Genomic DNA, 24,508 nt, shown 5'->3' with positions numbered 1-24,508 from the left:
CCAGCACCCCTGCAAAATTGCTGACAAGAATTGCAAACACAAGGATGTATGCATGCACACACGCACGCACACACGCACGCACACACGCATGCACACACGCATGCACATGCACACACACACACACACGCACGCACGCACGCACGCACACAATGTTTTCTTGAGCCTTGAGTCTGACAGATAGAAATGGAATCTGGATGCCTTTATCAGAAGATAAGCTCTCCAGTTGGTCCGCAAGCCATCCTCTGCTCCCCCCCACTGGTTTTACAGATATCCATTTTAGGCCTAGTCTTGGGTTACCGTCACTCTCCAAAATATAAAGCAGAAAAATTTAGAAATACAGATTAATTCAAATTCTAGACAACAAATAGAAGCCATAACTTGTGACCGGCTTTTAGAATTTGCTAAATATGAAGACTCAGGTTAGGTAGGCTATAAATGAGCTTTCTGCAATGGGATATCTGTTAGGGACTCATCTCTTATTTAAAACCTTATGACAGCCAGGCAAGGTGGCTCACAGTTGTAAACATGGCCCTGGGGCGGTTGAGGTAGGAGCATTGGCCCATGTCTAAGGCCAGCCTGGGCTACACAGTGGGAATTCCAGACCAACCGACACTATAGACCAAGGCCATGCCTCAAAACAAAGCAAACCACATCAAGTCAGATAAGAAAGTAAGCTGGAGGGATGGTTCAACAGTTAAGAGCACTGGCTGCTCTTCCAGAGGTCCTGAGTTCAATTCCCAGTGACCACATGGTGGCTCACAACCATCTGTAATAAGATATGACACCCTCTTCTGGCCTGCAGGCTTAGGTGCAGACAGAGCACTGATTACATAATAAACAAATAAATAAATGTTTAAATAGTTAACTGTTTAGTGTGACCATGCAGAAAGGCAAAACCAGCCATGTGCAGGAAGCCCAAGTGGCGACCTAAAAGAAGACTCAAGGAGCCTGAATGACCACACATCATTCCTGACCTTCACTATCTCCACACCCAGGGCTCTCTCACATCACTTGTTTACAATGCAGTATTCTTAGCCAAAAGATGAAGTAATTAATCAAGACTGAAATGTCCTCTGAGCCTCAAAACCCTATTATTCTCTAATTCTGAAGCACTCCAGACTGTACCTGGTGAGGAAAATACTTTTTTTTGTCTATATTTGGATTTTTGTTGTTTCGTACAGTAAAGATCTTAAACTGCACCCTGGAAGGGTAAAAGAAGCAATGAAAGATAGACGCAGCAAATTCTTCAGCAGGAATTCTTTAGGGAGCCAGGATGTGCTGAGACAAGAATCCAGAATTTATCATCTTTCTTCTGGCTGATGTAACCAGCACAAACAATTGCCTCACGCCTGTGAGGTAATGTGCTTTGCCAAGGACCCCACTGCTCTGTATGCTGTCCTGGAGGCTCTCCTGTTTCATACGTACCTTTTATCAAATTAAAATTCTTTTTAAACTTCCTGCACTGGTTATAAAATAGTCGATGATGTAGTATCACAAAAGAATGGCCCAACAGCACAAAGAGAATACTGATCACCTCACATCCAAGCCCTTGAAAGAAACATCATCAGCTTACTTATCACACACCTGGTCACACTGTGGACAAAACAGGGAAAGACTGGTTTTCTTCATCTCACGAAGCAGATGGTCAGAAGGAAGAAAAGGAGGCTGAGAAGTCACACTGGAGTCTGATGAGAACAGGACAAAGGGCTGGGGCCATCAGGCGGGGAGAGAGAGGTATAGAACTGAGGGATAGAAAACAGAGATGAGATGAGGCATCAGGGAGGGGTTAATACAAGAGAGAAAAATCTGAGCACAGGGAAGATGTGGGCAGAAAAGAGGGAAGAAAAAGGAAGAGGAGAGAGGAGAGAAAAGGGAGAGAGGATGCTGGAGAAGGAAAGAGGCTGTCCCAGAAGGAGAGCAGAGATGCCTCCTGGGCATGCACAGTCTTGATGGATTTAGGTTGTCTCCAGTTCCTTCCCCTCCTGCGAGGACAGGAGACAGAATGAAACAAACTGGGGGGAAATAGGCAGAAGTCTCCAATCTCCACCAACTCTGCGAACCACATTTCAGATTCAACCTCTAGGTCACTGAGCCTGTTCAGCTGGTGAAGCCCTCATCATAAATCAAAGATGCCCCCAAAGAACCGAGGAAGCCTTTAACAAGGGCACCCTCAATTAACCAGCATTGAGATTATGCATGTAATTATCTCTCACTGAACCCAGCAAGGTTCCTAATGTTAAATTCCATCTTATCCATGAGGACATGAGAAGCTCACACTGCTGAGTATGCCGCATGCAAAGCAAGTCCCGTGCATATGATACTCAGAGAGGCACAGTGGCCACGTGTGAATGCCCAGCCTCAAGTATGCTTTAGTCTGCAAGAGTGGCTATGGGAAGTGAGCGGCCGACCATAATTCTGAGAAGAGCTTGTGAAGTAAATGTGCTGGGCAGGAGGAGAAAAGAGGGAAGAAAAGAAGAACAACAAAAACTGATTGCTCTTCGAGCTGATGAGGGAGGGGGAGGGAAATGGGAGGCGGTGGCAGGGAGGAGGCAGAAAACTTTAATAAATAAATTAAAAAAAAACAGCAAAAACAAAAACCAACAAGCCATCCAGGCAGGATTTCCTTGGCTACTACTTCCACCCGTCTTGGAGAAGTATCTGAGAGCTGGGGGATGAACGTGATCCTGGAGAGCAGTCGTAGTTAAGCGACTATAAAGAAATAATGCTGCAGGCTGCCTCGTGGCTTCTGCTATTTATCACTGACACATGGTTTAAGTTACACATTATAGTAACTTGGGCTGGCTGAGCATCGAGGAAGGCATGCCTGGTAAACCGTGACTTGCCAGGCAAGTGGAAACCTGCTGGCATCTAAAAGGCCAGCAGAGTTAGGAGCATAAGACACCAGTTCTTCAAGGGAAAAAGTCTTGAGACAAATGGAATTGACAATAATAGATTCGCCTTCTATAGTATGTCCTTTTTGATCTTTTCTAATCCATTCAGGAACCAAGGACCTTGTGGAAAGACATATTTACATTGTAAATATGTAGACAGGTTAACCAAGACAAAGGCAAGACATTTTATTTTTAGGTGCCCACAGTGGCCACACTGGCCACATTAAATATATAACAATAAATAAGTACTAAATTCAGAATGAAGAAAATTTCTATCTTAAGGAAATTAAAACAGCAAACTTTGAGAGTGCATTTTATTCAAGTGACAAAATGTCTTGAGTGGCCTTGATGAAAAGGATGAGAATGGATTTGCTTTTCAAGACTGTAAAAGACTGACCCTCTGGTGTAACTACAGAGTGTGTGTGTCAGGACGGTATGACATGGCAGCCTTAGGCTGACTCTGAGGCCCTGTTTCTTTTCCTCTCCTGATGGTTCTTTGCATCTGTAAACTTCCTAGAGCAAGCTTTCTTCCTATGAGCAGCTCTGTTCTACTGCATGGCTCTGGATTTCCCTGTTAAAATCCAGCAAGAAAACATATCTTTCCCAGAGAGCAGCCAGGGTCTAAGGAGGTGCCTAGGAGAATGGGGGGCCCATGAGGTCTTCAGTACCAGGGGAACACATCTGTAAATGCATGCTCTTGATGTGGTAGGTAAAGCCATGCAGAGGCATAACTCTAATTCAAAACCATTTTCCATAATGAAACGAATGAACTTTCCTACATGAGCCCCTCAGATGGTTGCCTACAAGGGCTAAAGTGAGTTCAAACAGCAACGATGACTTTAAGTCTTTTCGGCCTTAGTCACTTCTGTGTACCAGAATGGCTCTCCATCAACCAACTGTTCCTGAGAGATTTCCAGACTCCAAGAAAATGTTCTAGGAATTTTACAGCACAATATACCTTCTTCTGTTAGAATTACATAATTTTTAATTTTTAAATTGTGAATTAGGCCTGTATTTTCCAGGTCCCAAGTTACTCAGCCTAGAAAAAAACAACAAAACAAACAAACAACAACAACAAAAAAAAAAAAACAAAATTAACTTCACTCCCACAGACCACAGTTCCAACTGGTGTCCGTTTCAACCCCCTCGTGAATCAATCTCCACAGTCCATACTCTCCCCATAAGCCTACACTGGGAAATTGTAAAATTACTTAGATTTTTCAGGGCATTGGAAGAGTCAAGGTGAGTGAGCTCAGACACTGAGCCACATTTCTCTCTGGCTTTCCGTGTTTCGTCTCTCTAATGGAACACTTGATGATGGCTACTTATGGCAAAAAAAAAAAAAAAAAAAGTTTATTTAGCTCGTGGTTCCAGAGATTTAAGGGCCAGGTGCTAGCATCAGGTGGCCTCTAAGAAGAGCCCATTTGCAACCATGAGGAGCTTTGGACAAGGTGGGAAACGGCAAGGAAGAGTAGGAGGGACCAGACTCAGCTAACTCAAAACAGCTAACTGGGATCCCATAGGACTTTCCATGGGGCTCTAGCTCTGAAAGATCTCATCAGCCCCACATCTCTAAACCTGAGACCAGACCCTAGACACACGGACTCTCGGGCACGTTTAAATCCTAGCACACAGTACTAGGCATCCAACTTCTAGTGAGTGTGTCACAGCAAACTAGCCTGCTGACCCCAGAGAAACAGGAAGTGTGAGGTCCTCAAGGATGAGGCCAGCCCACTGTGATTTTAATCCAGACACCTTGGTTCGTAGCTAGTTGCTGTCACTTACTAATTCTAGGAATTAATGAGAGGCTAGGCAACTCCACCGCCTCCTCCTCTGAAGATACAGGAAAGCACTGCCCCCAGGGGCTGCTGTGAAAATGAAAAGGACGATGCAAGTGAAACAGTGAGGATGTTGCCGTGCACTTAGAGCACAATAAATATAACATTTAAGATGATTACACAGGATGCTCATTTTCGGGAGCATCTCTGAGGTCCCACAGAATAGGAAAAACAGTTATACACCGTCCAATGCATGACTGTCTGTTAACCAGTTTATCTATCCCTTCATGAAATGTCACTGGATGGTGGACCTACTGTTTATCATTTAATACTGGTCCTTCTTCTCGGCTTGTGGCCACAAGCTTCGGAAGAAATGCCTTCTTCAGTTGTCTCTGTCCTCACAGCCTCCATCTAGTACATAGTGGAGATCAGAAGCCACAGATGTAGGGAGGTCCCCCCCAAAGGTCCCCCTCACTTCTCCTGCCTTGTGACTGGAGGACTTCATCCACTCTATTGACATTAGCAAGTAAGTCCAACCACAAGAACTTAACTGCGTTCTGCTGTCTAAACACGGGCACCGACATACCCTGGTTTACATATCAAAATTCCCATGAATACCTGTTTTATGGCTTGCGTGTTTTTTTCCCAAGCAAGCAGCCCTTCCTGGAAATAACAGAATTTCCCAGAGTGTAATGAGAGCTGATAAGGTCACTTCTGATGCGGCTCCCATGGCTTTAATTAGTACGTCTATGATAATACCACCTGTATCTCGGCCTCCAGGCTGGCTTTGGACTCATCTCTCCAGGTGAGATCCTTCTCGCCTGCTGCATATCTCCCCCAAATTTTCCACTGAGACCCAAAGTTGAACAGCAGTAGGTGGAAATCAGTTGCCAGTCTCCACCTCTGCGCTCATGCTTCTCGTAAACCCACTGTCATTGGACAAGCGTCCTCTTTTGTGCTCACACGGCATCTCAACACATCCACCCAGTCACTAAGTGCTTACTGTGTGGCTGACAAGCCATCCTAGCGACCACTGTGTGTTCCATTTCTGACCATAAGCTCCCAGTAGGCAACAGGAATCCAGTCTCGCATGAACATCATATCTCCAAGCTTAGCAAAGCCCAAAACTGCACAGCAAACACCTGTTGGGTGAGTGGCTGAACGTTCCTGTTAAGACTGGCCTGGTAATGTTGCCAGACCACTAAAGCACTCCCCACAGACCACAGGTTAATTTCAGGAAGAGATGGGATGCCAAGAAGAATGTAACTGACCCATTTTGCTTGTTTGTTTATTTGGTTTTGGCAGGGCTATAAAAATTCAAAAAAAAATGCTTCCTCAAATCAAATCAACATGATGCTGTGTTCCTAGAGTAAGGACGTCATTTTTAATACGGATGGAAATAACACTCAGTCACTATACGTCTATGTATGAAAGTTTAAGCAATAATGAGAGTCCGGGAGCGATGGAGCCCAGTGTGGATGTGAGATCTGCATACGCCAGAAGCCAACCATCCATGACCCTCACGGAACATGAGGGTTCCATTAACACACACAGTCCGGACTGGCTGAGACCAGCTGTTAGGGATGAATGCCAGACTTCACACCAGCTTCCAGTTCAGAACAACCTGAGGAAAGTGTCTAACAATGACAGGAAGGACTAACATAAAGAAGGACGCCCTCCTAGTGGGGAGGCAGGAAATGATGCTATGCAGCCTCTGCTCAGTGTGGCTGCTGCTGGTCACCCAGCTTCTATTTCAACAAACCGAAGGGGGGTGGATGCGAACAGAGGTCACGCATAAGTCAGTAAGAGAGTCCAATCCAGGCAATTTCTATAAACCCCTGGTGCTACAGAGCAGGGCACTGGCACATGTTGATCCACATCCCCATGAACATTTGCTATTTTCTCTGAGCCATCAGCCCTTCCCAGAAATGACAGAACCTTCAGGGTACGAAAAGAGCTGATCAAGTCCTTTTTGACATGGCTCTCACTGACTGACAGAATGCTTAATTCAAAGGACTGCAAACAGTCCTCCCCAGGGAGACAAGACTTAACAAAGAATTCCACTTAAGCCTGTGTTCCTTCTACCAAACCAGGGCTGAGTAGTCTAGGATCAGGTAAGAAAACCACTCTCTCTTCTTGTGAGTGAATGAAGTGGCCACAGCTTAGGGAAACTAGCTGGGGCAGGGGGAGACAGTGACAGTTTGGGGGTGGGGGTGATCGCAGAGCAGATCAAATGATAGGGGAGTTATGTTACTGACATACAATATTCTCCCCAAAGAACTTGACAAATGAAGTCATAGGCTCGATAACACAGGTGAGCAGACAGTGCAGGAAAGAATACTCCCTTTCAGGACCACTAATGTAACAACTCTCATCCACAGAAAAGAAGCTTTGACATCAAGGCTCCATCTCACAAAAGCCTTTTAAGCGTCATGTACAAAAGGGCAAAACAGCACAAAGTTGCTTTGATTTTCTACCCATTTCACAGGGAGGGGATTTAACAATAGCACTGCTTACACACAGATCTGGGTGGGTATATAAATGCACACACGCAGACACACATAAGAGTGCAGTTAAACCCTAGATTTCCAGGTATTCTGACTGGTTAAGCTGGCCTTGGCTAGTGTAGTGTGAGAGATGCAAAGCTTCATTCATGAAATTTTAAATAATAGTAATAGGATTCATCGAGACACACAAGCAGAATTTAACTGTAAAGCACATGAATAAAGAATGTGCATGAATTTTGAATGCTTATTTTTCAGAAGAAAACAAAGAACCAAACGTCTGATTTCTCAGAGTCTCGAAGCATAGCCTGGATTTGCATTTCAATAGCTTCAAGGTAAGCTCTGTGAAACTGGCCAAATGTATAGGCTCGCGTCTCGCCTCCAACCCAGATCAGCCAATTAGTTACTGGAGAAAGTGGCTGAGTGGAGTTGATATTCAGGAGCTCAGACTCCGGTCACACAGATGAGCACCAAAGTCATCTCGAAGCAAGTGTGCCGAGGACACGGTTCTCAATAAAACAGTCCAGAGTGGCGGCACAAAGCGCAGGCGCAGCTGCTATGGCCAGGAAATGGACACACACACGCACACACACACACACACACAAGCCACAGACAAGGAAGAAACAGCAACACATACAAAAATGGGAAAACATTAAAGTAAGAGGACTGAGGGCCAGTCTTCTGGTAGAAAGGTAAGCTTGTTCATCTTAGTCTATTTCAAACTAAACCAGTTTCAATGCCATCTACAGTATGTACAGCAGGTTAACGCAGGCATGCTGTATACCGGAGTACCTTGGGACTCCCCCCTCAGCCCTACCCAAGTCGCCCTGTGGCATGTGGGGAGGTTGAGGGGATCCTAATACGAATCCTGCAAGCCTGAAATGAGGCTTTGATGTACAGCATGAGCCACGCCAAGTCCCTCCTCACTTCCCAACCCCGCCCCACCCCCATTCTTCCTGCCTTCCCTTATTCCAAAGCACTAACCTTTTGAAAGCCCAGATAGCACCAGGCTAGGTATTTGAATAACCTTCTCAGTGCAGAGCCCCTTCCAAGGGCAGCCTATTCTTCCCTTCCTCAGGCTTTCTTATTTACTTTTAAGAAAAACAGGGTTGTTAGATCCTGCAAAGCCCAAAGGATGAGGAGTAAGGTTCCAAGCAAAAACCTTGGAACTAAAAAAAAGAAGACTTTCAAGAAATGAGACTACATATGAAACGAGAGAATGTGTGGACAGTAAACATGGCAAACCTGCAGTGCTCACACCATGGTTAGTGCTGAGGTCTTAATGGATGCATTCCCCTCCTCAACCCAGACATTCACATGTTGAAAACCTTAACCCCATGTGATATTTCCGGGTGGGTCTTTGACAGTAATTAAGGTTGGGTTAGATCATGGGGTGAGGAGTTCAGGATGAGACCAGGGCTTTTACTAAAATGAAAGACCCAGTATGTTTTCTCTAAGCACTCAGCCAGATAGCTAGAAAGAGACACCAGACACAAAATCTGCAGGCACTGTGATCCTGGACTCCTCAGCCTCCTGTGAGAGATGACTGCACCGCTAAAGGCCCTCAGCCATCCTTCTGCTCCAGCAGTCCCAAGGACCAGCAGGGAAAGTTGCCTGCTTTAAGTCCTCATAGGAATCCTGCCAAGTAAATGTCACTGTTTAAAAACAGCAGAGAAAACAGAACCTCCAACAAATGAAAGCAGTGCTCCAGAGTCACATGTGGCAGAACCTTCTGGAAGCAGACATGGAGGCCCGCACGCACAATAGTAGCCACAGCCACCATGCAAGAACGCAGTGCGTCCTCCCCGTCTCCTTGACATCGGCCACGGTAATTTACATGCACACGTCATGTTTCTCTCTACAACACTGCCCTGAGTTAGGAATCATATCTTGCTGATAACAAAAGCAAAGCTTTAAAAGAGCACCGTGCCTAAGGGAAGAGAGCCAACACACAGCAGGTCAACGAGCTTGGGAGACCCTGCAGCCTCTGCACTCAGCCACACAGAAGCCTGTCCTTGTATGAGTCTCTCCTGTTGTCATACACCCAATACCAGACGGCGAAAGTCAGCATGTAGGTCTTCAGGTCCGCAAGGAGAATGTGAGTCTGCTGGTTTTGACGCCAGACTATCAATGGGCAGCGGATGCTCTGGCCATGTTCCCCTCAGGAGAGGTCCCCGGAGACAACCCCGTGAAGCTGCACAGACAAGCATGTGACAGACAGATGACTGGAAGTAACAGAGCTGAGCTGAGCGTCAAGCCAGGAAAAGGGACCTGTGCTGACCACAAGGCCGCATGAAGGGAATGGATCTAGAGCTCTATTAGAGGAAATATGATTACTGCACGTCATCAAATTTGACTCCTCTTACATCAATGCTTCATAGTTCGGTTACTATACATAATGGGAAATGAATCAGTGAGTTTCACCATTAATATAAGGAAAAAAAGCTTTAATGGAAAACTGCAAATACTGTCTCAAACAGAGAAACAAAAAAACTTGCAAATACTGTAATTAATCATACTATTGGTATATAGTATCAATAGTACTACTGGTAAATACTGTCATCAACAGTACTATTCGATTTATGTTCACAGTAATCTTAAACTGGGAGAATATAACATAAATTATTCTCATCATTAAAAAAATATTATAAAAATCGCCAAATGAAATAGATCAAAGCCTATTTCTTTTTAAAAATATTTTATTTTTAATTTTGTGTTTCTGTGAGTCTGGTGTGTGGGTTTGTGCACATGAATGCAAGTGCTTGTGGTGGTCAGAAGAGGGCGCCAGATCTCCTGGAGCTGAAGTTACAGGTGGTTGTAAGCCACCCAGTGTTGGTGCTGGGAACCAAGCTGGGGTTCTGTTCAAGAAGAGTAAGTTCTCTTGAACACTGAGCCAACTCTCCACCTGGAGCATCAAGTTTTTCAAAGTCTCCTAGTGCTTCCAACAATCATTCTGAACTTGGGACCTAATCTACATGTGAGTGCCCACAGCTTCCCTAAGGATTTGCATGCTCTGGACAAGGAAATGCATGCAGGAAGGACTGCTAACAAAATCAAGCCAGTGTTCTCATGCATTAGCGTCTCAAAAAAAAAAAAAAGCTCAGTATTTTTATTATCAATATGACTTAATGGCTTTGTGTACACATTCACAGGTGCAGAAAGAAATTGGAAAGAGTGTCAGAAAACTGATAAAAATGGCCCCTTTCATCACATGCCTTTCTAAGTTGAACCCTTTATCTTCAATTACAGACATTCCATTCAAATGGAACAAAAGTTTCAGCAGAATTTGATATAATCTCACTTAGGTTTTAAATTCCCGCACTGTTTCAAGCAGTATGGCACCAGCCTCATCATCTTCATTTAAGGCCGAATTGCTTTTTCCATTACAGCCTCGCTCTCACCCGAGATACTTCATCTGCTTTTCAAAAGTGTATTGGAATGAGACTCGTAGGCAAGTTGTCCAAGTTGGGAACAATTTTCAAAAAGAAAGAAAGAAAAAGAAAGAGAGATACACACCTTCAAAGCCGGATACATTAGTTTCAAGGTGTGCCACTAAAAGCATTAAGCTACTCTGTGCACGTGAATTTTTAACCATTCCTGCAAAATAAGCACTAAGATGCTCATCGTGGTATAATTCTCAAAACCACTCTAATGTAAATCTGCTCATCTGGGAGAATCTGTATTCCCTCTTTACTTGTGGTCCAGGTCAGTTGTTTATTAGGGCTGATGACATCAGTCCCTCCTCTAGACCTCTCTCTCAAGAAGACCACAATGACAAAGGCAACAGGTCCCTGCATGCTGCCGCCACATGGCTCCCACAGGTGCCATGCGTCTTCTCAACATCCAAGTTGCTTCTACTTCTTGTTTTTATTTGTCTCTGCTCATGAACCCCTAAAGCCTGCGAGTCACCCACCCATTCTTTCCTGCCCAGTGACAGGTCACTGCATCCTGTTGACATCACCCCAAATTGCCTTTTTTTTCTTTTGTATTTCCTCTGCTAGCACCTCAGTCCGGCAGTGCCGCTCACCTCTGCACTTCCAATCTGACCGCTGTTGACCCTGTTTCTAGTACTGGGCTCTTGCAAGCATTTTCCATAAATAGCTTATAGCTGCTAAGATATCTATCTCTGTGCTCTCCTCAAAATCCTGCAACGGCCTCCTAATTTCAAGTCTAATCCCTCACTGTGACACTGTTACCAGAACTTGGTTCTTCGCTTCTTCAGCACACTGTCTGAAGCCCCCTGTACAGGGTGTGCCTACCTACCAGCCATGCCTTGCACACACTCTGTGTGCATCCTGCCTACGGTGCTCTTTTGGCCTACTCGATACTTACCTGGCTTCCACTATGTGACAGAGGGATTCGACCACCTTAGTCATGACTGCCGTGAGCCGGAAGTCACGCTGGTTGGAAATTGCGGCCATCCCCACTAATCTGTAAATTCCTCCTATGTCAGTTCTTCATTACATTCTCTTTGCTCTGCTAGAGTCTACAGGAAAAAACACAAAGTATATACGGAAGACAAAGCACGGGTCTCTGAAAGAGACCTGCTCAACAGAACTATCATCATCATCATCACTGCTGGCATTTTGTTGTTAAACGTCTCTGGAATGGAAGGCAAAGGATAGGGGCTGTTATTCGCCGCATGCAGGAAAAGCAGACACAGTCGCAACCCATGTAAAATAATAAATATAAGAACTAAAATAGGTGTGCTGGTGAGGAGTATCCATGAGAAGGGGGTCCATTCAAAATTGGGAGCATTTGTTATCTCTGGCATTTGGAGCATGCATCCAGGAACAAGGCAATTGGCGCCCTGCGCCCTGAGGTGGTTTTCTGATGCACACCATAGAGCACGTGGCAACGACTGTAAAAATGTACAAGTGCACCTGCACACTGGGGTAATGAGCTAGGCTGCCTCTAGCCACTCCCACTGCAATAAGCATGCCCCCGAGTGGGTGACTCAATGGTTTGTCACCGAGCTTATCTGGGAACTCAAGAAACAATACAGAGAGTTTACACATCCTTCCCCTATGTGTCCATTAAGGAAACACATCCCACATCGCTGGAAGGAAGGAGGCCGGATACAGAACTGTGTGGCTTGAGGGTGACAGGGATCCTAAGCCCCCAGTAACAGAGCATCTCAACATCCCTGCTTGACAGCACCCAATCCCTGTGCACCAAGTCCAGAGCATAGGCAAACTCAACGACAGCAATGGGGATGACCAAAGTTTCTCTTAAACAATGAAGAAATAAAAATAGTCTTTTGTATTTGTATTTGTATCATAATGAAATGCATCATATGTTTACTATAAAGGGAATGAAAACAAATACAGATTTCTCACACCACCCAGACACGAGAGAGTTCATCTGTTAATGCATTTTCTTCTTATTTGGATGACTATGGTGAAGGAAAACAAAATACATGTTAGAGGTTAGTTACGACGGACGGGTGGTTTTCACTCTGCCAATAGCTGATTGTGATCCATCTTTAAGAACTCTGCAAATAAGTGTGCTGCTGAGACCACACCGTTAGCAAGTGGTAGAAGTGATGACTTTAAACACTCCAAAGCACACACAGGCTCGTCTCCTGTCCCAGTAGGCAGGCCCTGCCATCCACACTCACCCACACGCATGCACACTCGAGTGAGCATATACACACATACTCCTGCCTCATAAGCATGTATGTGTTCGCATGTGTGGGTGGTACACATTTGAAAGAAGCTTACATGGTTCACACGGCTGATAATCGGCTCTCTTAAACACTTGATGCACTGTCAGCTTTCCCCATGTCACCAAACGCATTTCAACAACATGGTTTTAATAACAGTTTGTACCTCATGCCATCTGCCAATCTCCCTGCTAACGGTCAATGCAAAAAAAATGTAATTCTAAGAAATGGTAGTAATTCCTACTTGTGTTTCATAATTTATTTGAAATATGTTTCTAGTAAATCCAAACAGCCTATTTGCTTTTGTTAGATTCTAGTGCCAGCAATAAAATGATTGGCTGCTTCATGCATATCGATCCTTCGAAGTTCATGTAATTCTCAATTTTTATAGTTTATTGATCAGTTTGTCTATTAGCTCCTTTAGTCTTCTCCCATTCTTTTAACTAATGTCATTGTTTTGAGTTCAACACCGTCACAGTTTTAGGACCTCTCTACTCTGAGGTTTTCTTTTCGATTTTTAAAAGGTAGAATAAATAAAACCACATGACGCTTCAAGGAAGCAAGCAAGAGCAGAAGAATAAAGTTCTGTCTGCTACACATGCAGTCAGTTCTGAGCAGCTAGCACACAAATGTGAAGATGGGCTGGTGGTCACGGGGCTCTCATCTGGATGAAAAGATGCTCACTGGTTCACCTAGGGAGGGACGACAGCCCGCTCATGGGTCAATTCATCATATGGTCCTAATTTAGGGACAATGCCCAGCACAATGGATGGGAGGAAGGGTTACAGAACATAAGAGACAATCTCAGTCCTTTTCTTCATCAGCTCTCAATAAAAAGGACTTAAGTGTTGGGCAGTCATTCTGCAAAAAGACCTCTGTGAGCAGCCAACAAAAAAGGTCAGTGCTGGAGATCCTGCGCTGGGACCTGCTGGAGGGCGATCTGGCAGAAGAATCAGCAGAGTTCTCCTGGGCTCGTCCCTTCCCACAGCGCTGGGCCCCCGAGTCCCTCTGCTTCTGACCATGCTTTATTCTCAGGGTCCTCTGCAAAGGGCCAGGGGGAGTAAGACCGGAGCATCTGAGTCATCACATGGTTGACTCTGTCTTCTTCACCTCTGGGTTCTGTTACCCACTGTTCCCTTTGGTTCAGGAAATCAAGTTGCCCCTTGTTGTTTCTGGTTCCTGCACGATCACCTTAGCTTTTCTCATGCTTCCCGCACGGCTTCCCTAAATCTCTCAAACTCATCTATGCATGCCATGAGTCTATCGCCTGGACATGGAAGACACCCTTATTGACTTAAAATTGCACTCTACAAGACTTTGTGATAATACGGAAGAGAGCTAAAGTTAACAGGGAAGGTCCCGTGTGCTAACACTGTGCCAAGAGATTGGCCATCCCCCACTGCAAGTGTTCACCTATGCTCTGCAGATGCAAATGCTAAGATTCCACACCCTGGGTGAGGAAATATTCCATATCACTCAACACAAACCTGGTTATAAAGGTTTTTTTTGGTTTTTTTGTTTTTTGTTTTTTTGTTTTTTCGAGACAGGGTTTCTCTGTGGTTTTGGGTTCTAAAGTTTTTAACCCTCAATAAGTCTACAGTTTTAGCATAAATGAAATAGTTAAGTAATGTAATAATTTAAACATATAATAATTTAAATATGATATAGGATTATGTATGCAAATAAAACAATGAGATACTGCAAACATTAGAACGGAATGCAGTAATTATAAAAAAATTCTAAGAAAGCATGTGAATTTCCTTTGTCTATAATAAGCAGGAAGTATTTGGGTAAAATAAAGAAAGGTGGATTAAGAACGATTTTGCATACCATTGATCCTGTCACTCAGGGGACAGAGGCCAGGACAACCTGGTTCACATAGTGAGTTTCAGAACAGCCTAGGTTATGAAGAAAGAGACCCTGTATCAGAAAGAGAGAGAGAAGGAGGAGGAGGAGAGAGGAGAAGAGAGGGGAGGAGGAGGAGAAAGGAGAGGGGAGGAGGAGGAAAAAGGAGAGGGGAGGGGAGGGAGGGGAACTAATTATAGAAAGATAGGATGCATGTGCATTAGATATCCTAAAGCATGATGGGAAAGGAGGAGAGAAAGGCAATGGAACAGAGTCTTGGCAGGCAAGAGATAACACTAGAAAAGAAGACAGAGACACACTGAAGAAGGCACATTCACTCTTAAGCTATCTGAGAGTAGAAGAGAGGTGTGGTAGGGACTTCGGGAAGAGGGCTGAGAAGGAGGCTGGAAAGGATAGGGCCCTGAACTCTGAGGATAGCAGACATTTTGGCAATCCAGATGTGAAGAAAGCTGGCCCTAGACTCTACATACATTCACAGAGATCAACACGGCTTGGTAAGAAGATGCAAGCGAAGGAGAAATAAAACCTGAGAACCAAGGTAACACAGAGAATTACTTTATCATTCACAGAACTACCAAGATGATAATGTGCTAGGTCCTTACCTATACAAACCAGGATCTAGTATGCAAATTGATTAATGATTGGATTGATTGATTGATTTTCCAAGACACGGTTTCTCTGTGTAGCCCTGCTGTTCCAAAACTTGCTCTACAGAGCAGTCTGACCTCAAACTCAGAGATCCACCTGTCTCTGCCCTGAATACTGGCATTAAAGGCATATACTACCAGGCCCGGCTACAAACTTATCTATTTTGACATCAATAACATTTTTTATTACTAAGATGAATGGTTCTTAGAGAAGAAGCTAATTTTTTTCAAGGATACATCAGCATCACCCACTGTGGGTCAGAAAGCTATAGAATCACATCTGTCTCCAATCCCAGCAGAAAGGGAACTGCTCCCATGTATAAGAAATACCACTCATATGTGCTTCGTATCTGTCTAAAAAAAAGTAGGTGCCATTCATAGCAAAAATTCATTTATGATTCTTCTGGTCCCAATGAAACCTATAGGCTTTTATAGGATTGCTAGAGAAGAAAAGTATGTGGTCCCAATAAGGCATTCATGTTACCTTGAGTGTGTCTACTATGCTCTTCTAACTAGATGACTCCAAATAGCCACCCAGGGTCTTCAAATGAGGAGGAGCAGAATGGTACTCCCCCATAATGAGAGTGCTGTTGAATTTCAGGTAAGGTGTAAACACACCTTTAATTACATTTAAATTGGCACGGAAGGGTCACTGAGACGCTATGACCGGAACGACCTCCATTCAAGCACAAAATAGAGGTTGAGCTGATACCCAGTACAAACAGATAGATCTGTCTGCTTCCCTGCTTTCTAAACTTGAATTCCAGGCAAACATCAGAGACAACTAAGACACAGGAGACAGATGAGCTCTTTTTTGCTTTTTCACCAAAGGGTGTGCTGCAGGTACAGGTAGAGAATCAAAGAAAGCTCAAGCAGACTCACTAGGAGTCTGAAATATGAGCATCTGGGTATCTTTCCTGCATCACGAACCAGCGGAGGAGGACCTGTTTCCACATCCACATGGTACCTGCTGCCTTGGACGTAGACTTTCAATGGAACATTTATTTAGTGGAGGGAAGAAGAGCAAGAGAAGACCATGCCTAGCCCGGCTCAGCTCAGCAAGATTGCAGGGAGGGAACTGTGGGAAAGCCTTCCTCAGAGACCCCATCCCTCTCAGACACCTGCAACTGCCTCAACGACGCTGGGGACTCATTCTTCTCCAGCCTTGGAGCCCATCACGTGGAGGTAATTCCGGATATTCTCATTAAAACAAGTAAAAGAAAAACGTACAACGGAAATCACTGTAACAATTAATTTCCCTGACAGTTAAAAAATATGACCCACAGATGAGGGATATTAGGCCTGAAAGGAGCCAGTTATCTTTGACGAATTGGACCTGTCTAGAAATTCAAATTGCCCCAAGTCCAAGGTCTGACCAAGTCCATCCATCTGTTACTTTCCCCCTGTTTTGAGATGCTGTCTGAGAAGTTTCCAGAATCTACTAGTGGAAGCCATTGGGACCTCTCCTCACACTCTCATTTCAGAAGCAGGGGCACAAGTACTACCAGGGGCAGTGGACACTAACAGTTCCCACACAAGAGGGGAAGATGAGCAACTCGGTGTGGCTGCCACCGAGGAGACAGCCACACTCTTGAGAAGTTATTTTCTCAAACTCAGAATTTGAGAGACGTTACCAGCACGCCTGTTCTGAAGAGCTAGAGGTACCAAGCTCTTAAAATAAGTTTCAAGCACACTGAAGGATTCTGCTCCGAACACATATTGCATTATTGTAAAATTAGACTTTAGGAAATTAGAATAGTGTGTACTTCAGATTTCTGACACTAAGCTTTAAGTTATTTAAAGAGCTGGCTGGCTCCACGCACTGTTCATTTATCCAATGCATAAAGTCTTATTCTCCATACTACATAAAACCTACATATTTATAATCACCATGATCTCTCTAATCAATGTTTACTAGCTTCCTGATAATTGCTCTAACTTAAAGATAATATAATACCTGATATTTATTGTATTAGGTGGCCTTTAACTTTAAAACCTCAAATATACCCACATCTTTATTTTAAAAAAAACACTCAAGAGTTGTGTGTTATAGTATGCCATATTACAGAAAGGTAAGTAGAGCCCACAGGAGAGACAGCTCTCTCAGGAGGTACACAGAGGGTCAGTCAGAGGCGAAGTAAAGACATGAACACTTGCTCTTGGCTCAGCTCACTCAGGTGTCTCTCACCAGCACCCTGAATGCCCCACATAGCTCTACTGAATGTTAACCCCACTAGGTGGCGTTGCTCTTACAAGTTCTCCAATAGCGTCTGTTGTAATGCAAATGTGGACTTGCTTATTGTGTTCCTTCCCCACACTGGAATTTCTTCCAACAGCCGCTCTGTTCACTGTGTACTACTGCTTTGAAAAACACCAATTGCCCACATATATATATATACACACACGAGGCGAGGCGAATGAGGCAAGCAGGCTTTGTTTAAGTGGGTGGCCAGTTGGAACAGAAGAACTTTCAGACACTTCTATGCTATTTCTCATAACGAGAAGACTCTGCTTCTCACTCACAATACAAAGTAGACACTTGGGAGCCAGGATACACTAGAGGACATCAGGGACCCAGGGGCAGGCTTATGACAACCAAAGTCTAGATTAGAAAGTTCCCCTGTTTTGTTATACCTGGCTTTAGAAAGACACAGCTCTGATGATTTAACTTCCAAAAAGGACTCCTCTGTTCCTAACACTGAAAGTCAGTGGGACCCACAGCCCTGCAGAGCACCCCAGCTTCCAGCATCTTAGGATGCTGTTAAAATCCAACATTACAGAATGAAAAAAAAAAAAAAACTACAAAAAATTTCTTCTCAGACATGTATCTTAGAACCATCTAAAGTGAACTGCAGGAAAGAAAACACTGATAAATTGCTATCAATTAATAATGAGGGGCACTCCTGGAAGTTCAACAGCCTATCACTGTTTTAACAAAGAGCCTTTTCCATATTTAACCAGTGACTCTGGAGAGGGCAGGAAGACAGACAAACAGCTGCGCCTTACCACAACTTTATGGAGAGGATGAAACAAAGAAAAGGAAGTCCACAGCAGTGACTAACCACACTGTACACGCACAAACAATGACCACAGGACTCTCCGAGGAGGTCATCTGTTTACTTAGGTCCGGAACAATAGACGGCATTGAGCCCCCAATGTTTTCAATCCCTCTTTTGTTTACCCACAAATAATCTTTTGGCTTGCCCACAACACTATAATGTTAACTCAACATACAGAATGTCAAGTATTAGCAACTGGCAGGACCCAGTGACTTCAAAGGTCACCCAGAAAGCCTTTCTAGACGTGCCCCCTAGTCTGGACCCTAAGAGAGGCATATTGTCTTAATTTCAAAAATCATGAATAAGAGTTTAATGACTGTTAAGAGTCTTCCCTAAAGGAAAAAAAAAATCACTTTTATACAGCAAAGAGCCATCGGGAGGTAAACTACTAATTTTGACCACATTTCAGCTGTGGCTTCCTTAAACCCAACAACTGCCAAGCAGACTTTTTTTTTTGTCAAGTTTTTATATTTGCTAAGTTTTCACTTGGCATAAACTTGTACATTAAGAGGCAGAGTAATTTAGCCAATCTTGGACACGGAAAAGCCGGCCAGGAGACACGCTCCTTTCCTGGCCTCTGAATTACAGGCAACTTTGACCCAGTTGCCAGTAAAAACTTTCATTCCACGGACAGGTAGCCGCTTAACAGCTGCAGAAACCAGCCCAGCAGCCATACAGATGCCTCCAGGAGGAGGTGACCCTGGTGCCAAACTGAGTCCCGTGTTCCCAGAACTAGACAGAGTTGCTTCTGCCACAGACTTCTCTGACACTTGATAAAACCCCAGAGCTGATATCAGCTGTCACCACCAGCCAAGATGGAACTATTTCTGAACAACCATACCAAAGTGTTGAACTAAACGTCCTGCCTATTGTCTCTGACAAAAGACCCTCCCTCACTGAACCCCGCCAAGTGTCAGCCCTGTGACTAGAGCCCCAGCAGACCTCGGTGCCAAGTAGATAGTAAGAACTGAGCACATAGCCATGCCCAGCAAAGGAACGACACGACAGAGGAACTTTGAAATCCTCCATGGCTGGCCACTGACAAGGCTGCGTGTTCAAGAACGGAAGGTTCGCCTACCTGGAGCCCTCTCCGTCTCAGAATGCTGGACTCATCCATCTCCCTCTCTGCTTTCTCTGAGCCTGTCGCCACAGTCTGGCCATGCTGTACTACTTGGCCACGCTAATTCACAGCCTTGCAGCTGCTAAACACTTACATCACGCTCTAGCTGATTGGAGCCTGAAGTCAGCTGGTCCCCGCTTAGTTATTCTCTCCACCAACTTCGGAGACCACGGATGCTCGCAGTTCGCCGGGAGAGCGCAGCAAGTGGGCTCCGACAGACACCTAATGTATTTCTCCAGCAGGCAGAGGAGGCTCTCTCGCTATCAGACTGGTAATCGTGGGATCCCTGTTTTGTTCCTCCAAACGCTGACTGGTGGTATTCCAGGCTTTAAAGCAGGTAAATGGCTTTCAAAGCGGCTTTGGGTCAAGCGCTTTCTGAGGTCAAAGTGGCTAAGTAAATCAACGCTGACACACACCTCTGTCAGAGCAGCCGCTGATTGGGACCGGTGAAGAAGAAAAAAAAAAAAGAAGAAGAAGAAGAAAGAAAAAAGCCAAGCAACCGACAAACAAGCAAAAAAAAACAGGGCAGCACAGCTGGTCAGTCCAGCGGCACCACCACACCTGGCGCTTGTCTTTTCCACCACTATCAAAGAAAATAAAATGTAGCAGAAAATCTAAGCCGCTGCCTGGATCCAAACCCGAGAGCTCAGGGCGCGGCTGCTCCCCAGCCCGACTCTAAGGAGCATCCCCCACCCCACCGGAACTCCATTCCTTTACATAAACATCTCTCCGGCCGGCCAGATCCCGACCCTAAGACACACAGAGAACAGGTTTTAATTCCCCCTGCCCCCACCCAGAACTTAGTTCTGATGATACCTGACCAACAAGGAAAAGGGAGGAAGGCAATCTAAAGCCTGTCATTAGCCGGGGTATTAACCTTCTCACAGTCTTATAGCTGCTGGGGGGTGTGGGGAGGTATTTCCGTCATATGCAATTTCACAGTTTGTTTCAGCTTGTTTACTCCCCTCAGCCTCAGCTTATTGCAATTCAGAGCAACGACGAGATGAATATTAGGTTTTCATTACTGGCATGGCACAGGAGTAACAATATACGATGCCATCAATTTATAATAAATTATTCCTCCTGTGTCTACTCTAAAGATATTTAAATTGAGGGAATTGTTTGGTCCTCTGGGAGACAGGCACTCAGTGGTATGTCTGAGATCCACCTCCTCAGTCCCTCTGTCCATTGACAGAGTTGTCCCCTAGAAAACCATGGGAGAGCTGCCATAAAATTATTTAAGATATCAGCAATTCTTGCATTTCTAGCCAATCCAGAGATCTAGAGATCTCTAGGTGTAGGAAGAGAAGAAAGGTCTGGTAGCCTCATACAGACCCCCCCGCCTCACGGGCGCTCCTTTTCTGTCAGCACGCCAGTAGCCTTGCTATCAATTGATTAGATTATGTCATTAAAAATAGCTCTGGGATTTAGGAATCTAAGCACTGAGCAAAATTGATTGTGTTTTACATCGCCAGTCCTTGCATACATCCGCAGACATACAAGAGAAGTCCAGTCAAATGTCCCTTAGCAGAGGCTCAGCACACAAGGGTCAGAGCATCTGCCACTTAGATGTGTTCATTTGCTACCACTTGAGGTAGAAAGCCTCGGAGTTTTTAGCCCTGGCTTATATGTAGAGAAATGATGCCACCTCTACAAGAAGGTGGGGGGGGGGCGACAAAACCAGCCATCACACAAATCAAATCACACCAATAAACGTGAGCATAAGCCGCAGTTCGAAAAAGATTCATTTAAAGCTGTAAATTCATGTTTAAAATCAAAGGTATAAAAATAGTCTGCTCTTTCTTTCTTTACAGAAAGAGAGCCCAAGTTAAAGACAGCAAAACAGGCTTGTGGAGGTGACCAGGGAAAGGGCTCCTGTTCTCACCACCGCTACCCCCAGCACTTTGAACTCTTCCTGGAAAGTGAAGACGAAGAGACCTTTTCAATGATGACCACAGGAGCAGCACCAGTGTCCCCTTCATTTTCAAGTAGTCCTGGGAGAAGCACCAAAATCTCCCTGAATTACAAGAGCCCTCTTGGACAGAGCCTGGGCAGCGGGGTAGCTGGTGTCTATGCCTTTCAAAGTCCTTGCTCTCTGCCCACAGACCAAGAAGGAAGGCATACTGGTTTTAGGGGAGAAACGCCTTTTTTCTTTAAACCAAAAAGCTCAACTCTCAAAAGCAAAAGTCAATCATGGTTCTTTCACTTAACAAACTAATGCGTTTGTTTGTGCTCACCATGGTGCAAACATGGAGGGCAGAGGACTTCTGAGGGAGGGCGTCTCTCCTTCTGCCTGTTGGATCCAGGGACTGAACTCACTGCCACAGGCTTGGAGGCAATTATCTTGACCCACTGAGCCTCCTCAAAGATCCCCTTTCCCCAATAATATATATAATATCTATCTATCTATCTATCTATCTATCTATCTATCTATCTATCTATCTATCTATCTATCTATCTATCTATCTATCCATACTTTGCTTTAAAGAATATGATCTTCAGCCTGCCAGTGCCTCTAGAAAAAGTAAAGTCTTTGGTGGAGGGACCAAAGCTCCCACTAAAAAGAAGAACATGGAAAACATTTTTGTTCTTGGAATAAAGACCACATTTTCCCAGCGGAGCAGGTGGGGCAGGGGGGGGTCACAGTGTCTTTTCTGGGACCAGTGCTGGAAGCTGGTGGGAAGTACTACGGGAAAGAAAATGTTCCGGGGACACGCTGGGGACACACTGTCAGGATGCCTGCTGATGTGTGTCCCTGATAAGCAGAGCCCGGGCAGCAGGCACCTTGACGGCAGACCTTGACGGCAGAGCCGCCTGACGCACGGGGCTAATAGGACTGTAGCTGAGGACGCAGAGTTTGTCTCTTAACAAAGCGATATTCTGAGATAAAAATCTAGGTTAGCATTCTACCCTTAACTAAATCTAAGATGAAGATTATAGCCATCAAATCTAGTATGAAAAAAATATCGATTACCTGTCAAAATGTATCACTTTGAGAAGTGATAGGCGTACATTTTAAAAAAACAAAAACAAGCCAGAGGCAAAAACATCTGGGACAAAAATGAAAGGCTGCTGAAAAATCACATCAGGCAATAATGGCTCAGCAGAGGGAACAGTAAAGGGGAATTGCTACATTTACCCTTTGCTATATATTTTCTCATCAAGGTAAGCCATGTGTTAAAATGCAATAAAAACCTCAAGTGATGACACTATTCACAGGTAATAATTGGGATCCAGACTAATTTCCATTAATAAACTCATTTTTTCCTGTGATTTTATACCTCCCCAGAATGCGTTCACAATGCCGGGAGTCAGTTCACAAAGTACTTTCGTCCGCACACTCCACCTTTACCCTGGTGTTCAAATAAGGAAACCCAGTGGGCTTTGTCATGCATTGAGTCTAAATCAAGGGGCTTTGTAATATTTGATTTAGAAGTTTTTATATGAATACAGCACAAACCCATCAACTACTGGCCTCGTTTACCTCATGAGATACTCAAAATCCATGGTCCCTACCACAAAGGTAAATATTACACTCCAATAGTTATTGCAGCTCAGTATCTCCCAAAGGACAAAAACAATTCAGAATTCCAATCAGGAAAAGGGGCGTTTGGATGCTTTTCACAAAGAGGGCAATGGAGATTTGTAGCCACCGTCACAGTGTGGCCTAAGGATTCAGGTCTGCTCCGGTGAGGTGTCTGTTTATGGCACCTTTGGAAACCTGTCTGCAGGAGATCTACGGTGGTTACCCTGAGTCAAGGTTACCTTTGATTGGATCCATCCTCTGGCAGTTGAATGCTCACTGAGTTTGTGAGAATGCATGTTTGTTTTTATAAAACAAAGGTGTGGGAGGTTTCCAGACCTACCCTCTGGGCTCCACTCCACTGGCTCCATCTACTGCTCTACGCAAACTAAGCCTTGGCCTTTGAACATGTGTATACCTAGAGGCCTGGCATCGGGTAGGGCGAGAGTCTCACCCCCCTCCCCAAAGAAGGCTGTTTCTCCCTCCTACTTGCTACTTGAGCCAGGATCACGAAGGCAGAGGAGTGCCTGCCAGTGTGTTGGCTGCCCCCCCCACTCCCACCTTATCCCTCAGAGCCTGCAGAATGCTTTTAGCTTTCTAGCATCCTAGATGGGTTCATGAATAAGTGTGTGGTGACAGCTACTTCTCAACTAGGGGTACAGAGAACCAAAAATATCCCAAGCATCATATCCTGTCAGTTACTGAGAAGAGAGATGAGGCTTCCATGTCTTATCTGTTCATTTGCCAGGGAAGTCAACGTTGCCAATGGATACATTCCCCCATTAAACCAGTAAACCATTCATAAAATCACCACTGCTAGCCAATGAATGTGTTTGCTGTCTTTTTAATTAAAAAGTTATGGGGAATATGGAACACAAAGGAGAAGATCATTCATGAGAAAGGCATACAAAGATCTACTGTGGTAACAATGTCCCTGTGTTAATCTGAAAGTGAGAAAGAACCTTGAATGGCAGTAAGAACACGGCCATGAGCTGGGCAGTGGTGGCGCACGCCTTTAATCCCAGCACTCAAGAGGCAGAGGCAGATGGATCTCTGTGAGATCGAACCCAGCCTGGTCTACAAGAGCTAGTTCCAGGACAGGCACCAAAGCTACAGAGAAACCCTGTCTCAAAAAAAAAAAAAAAAAAAAAAAAGCATGGCCATGAACTTCTTTCAAGAGCTTTGTTCCAATGCGTATTTCTGTGCTCGTACTTTAATTCCTTCTTAATTTCTGTATTTCCATCTCTTAACTTATAAGTCACACTGGTTGACATTTATTGATCAGCTACTATGTGTCAACCAGTCACTTCAGTGAATCCCCACAACAGCCCTACAAACCAGGCAAACCCACTCCCGCCCCCACACACTACAGATAAGGAAAGTGATACTCACAGAGGAAGAGAACATGGAGAGACAAGCTAGTGGGGAATGCCTCTGCGTCTCCTCTCAGTCTGA

At 44.6% G+C, this 24,508-nt stretch overlaps 1 protein-coding gene across 5 annotated transcripts in view; it reads right to left on the bottom strand.

Annotated features, from left to right (window-relative positions):
- Nucleotides 1-24,508, bottom strand: part of Mast4 (microtubule associated serine/threonine kinase family member 4) — a 582,086-nt gene that overhangs the window by 329,920 nt on the left and 227,658 nt on the right. Inside the window, exon 1 of one of the 5 annotated variants that reach the window (XM_075976169.1) lies at nt 19,489-19,575. The exons of the other annotated variants lie outside the window; for them this stretch is intronic. Within the exon in view, the coding sequence (XP_075832284.1) occupies nt 19,489-19,527 (39 nt within the window). The 5' untranslated portion in view covers nt 19,528-19,575. Of the gene's footprint in view, nt 1-19,488; nt 19,576-24,508 lie in introns of those variants that run through there. 5 annotated transcript variants of the gene reach the window in all.

The sequence above is a fragment of the Microtus pennsylvanicus genome, chromosome 6 (genome assembly GCF_037038515.1).
Source record: "Microtus pennsylvanicus isolate mMicPen1 chromosome 6, mMicPen1.hap1, whole genome shotgun sequence".
Taxonomy (NCBI): domain Eukaryota; kingdom Metazoa; phylum Chordata; class Mammalia; order Rodentia; family Cricetidae; genus Microtus; species Microtus pennsylvanicus.
This window is presented reverse-complemented; position numbering and strand designations above follow the sequence as displayed.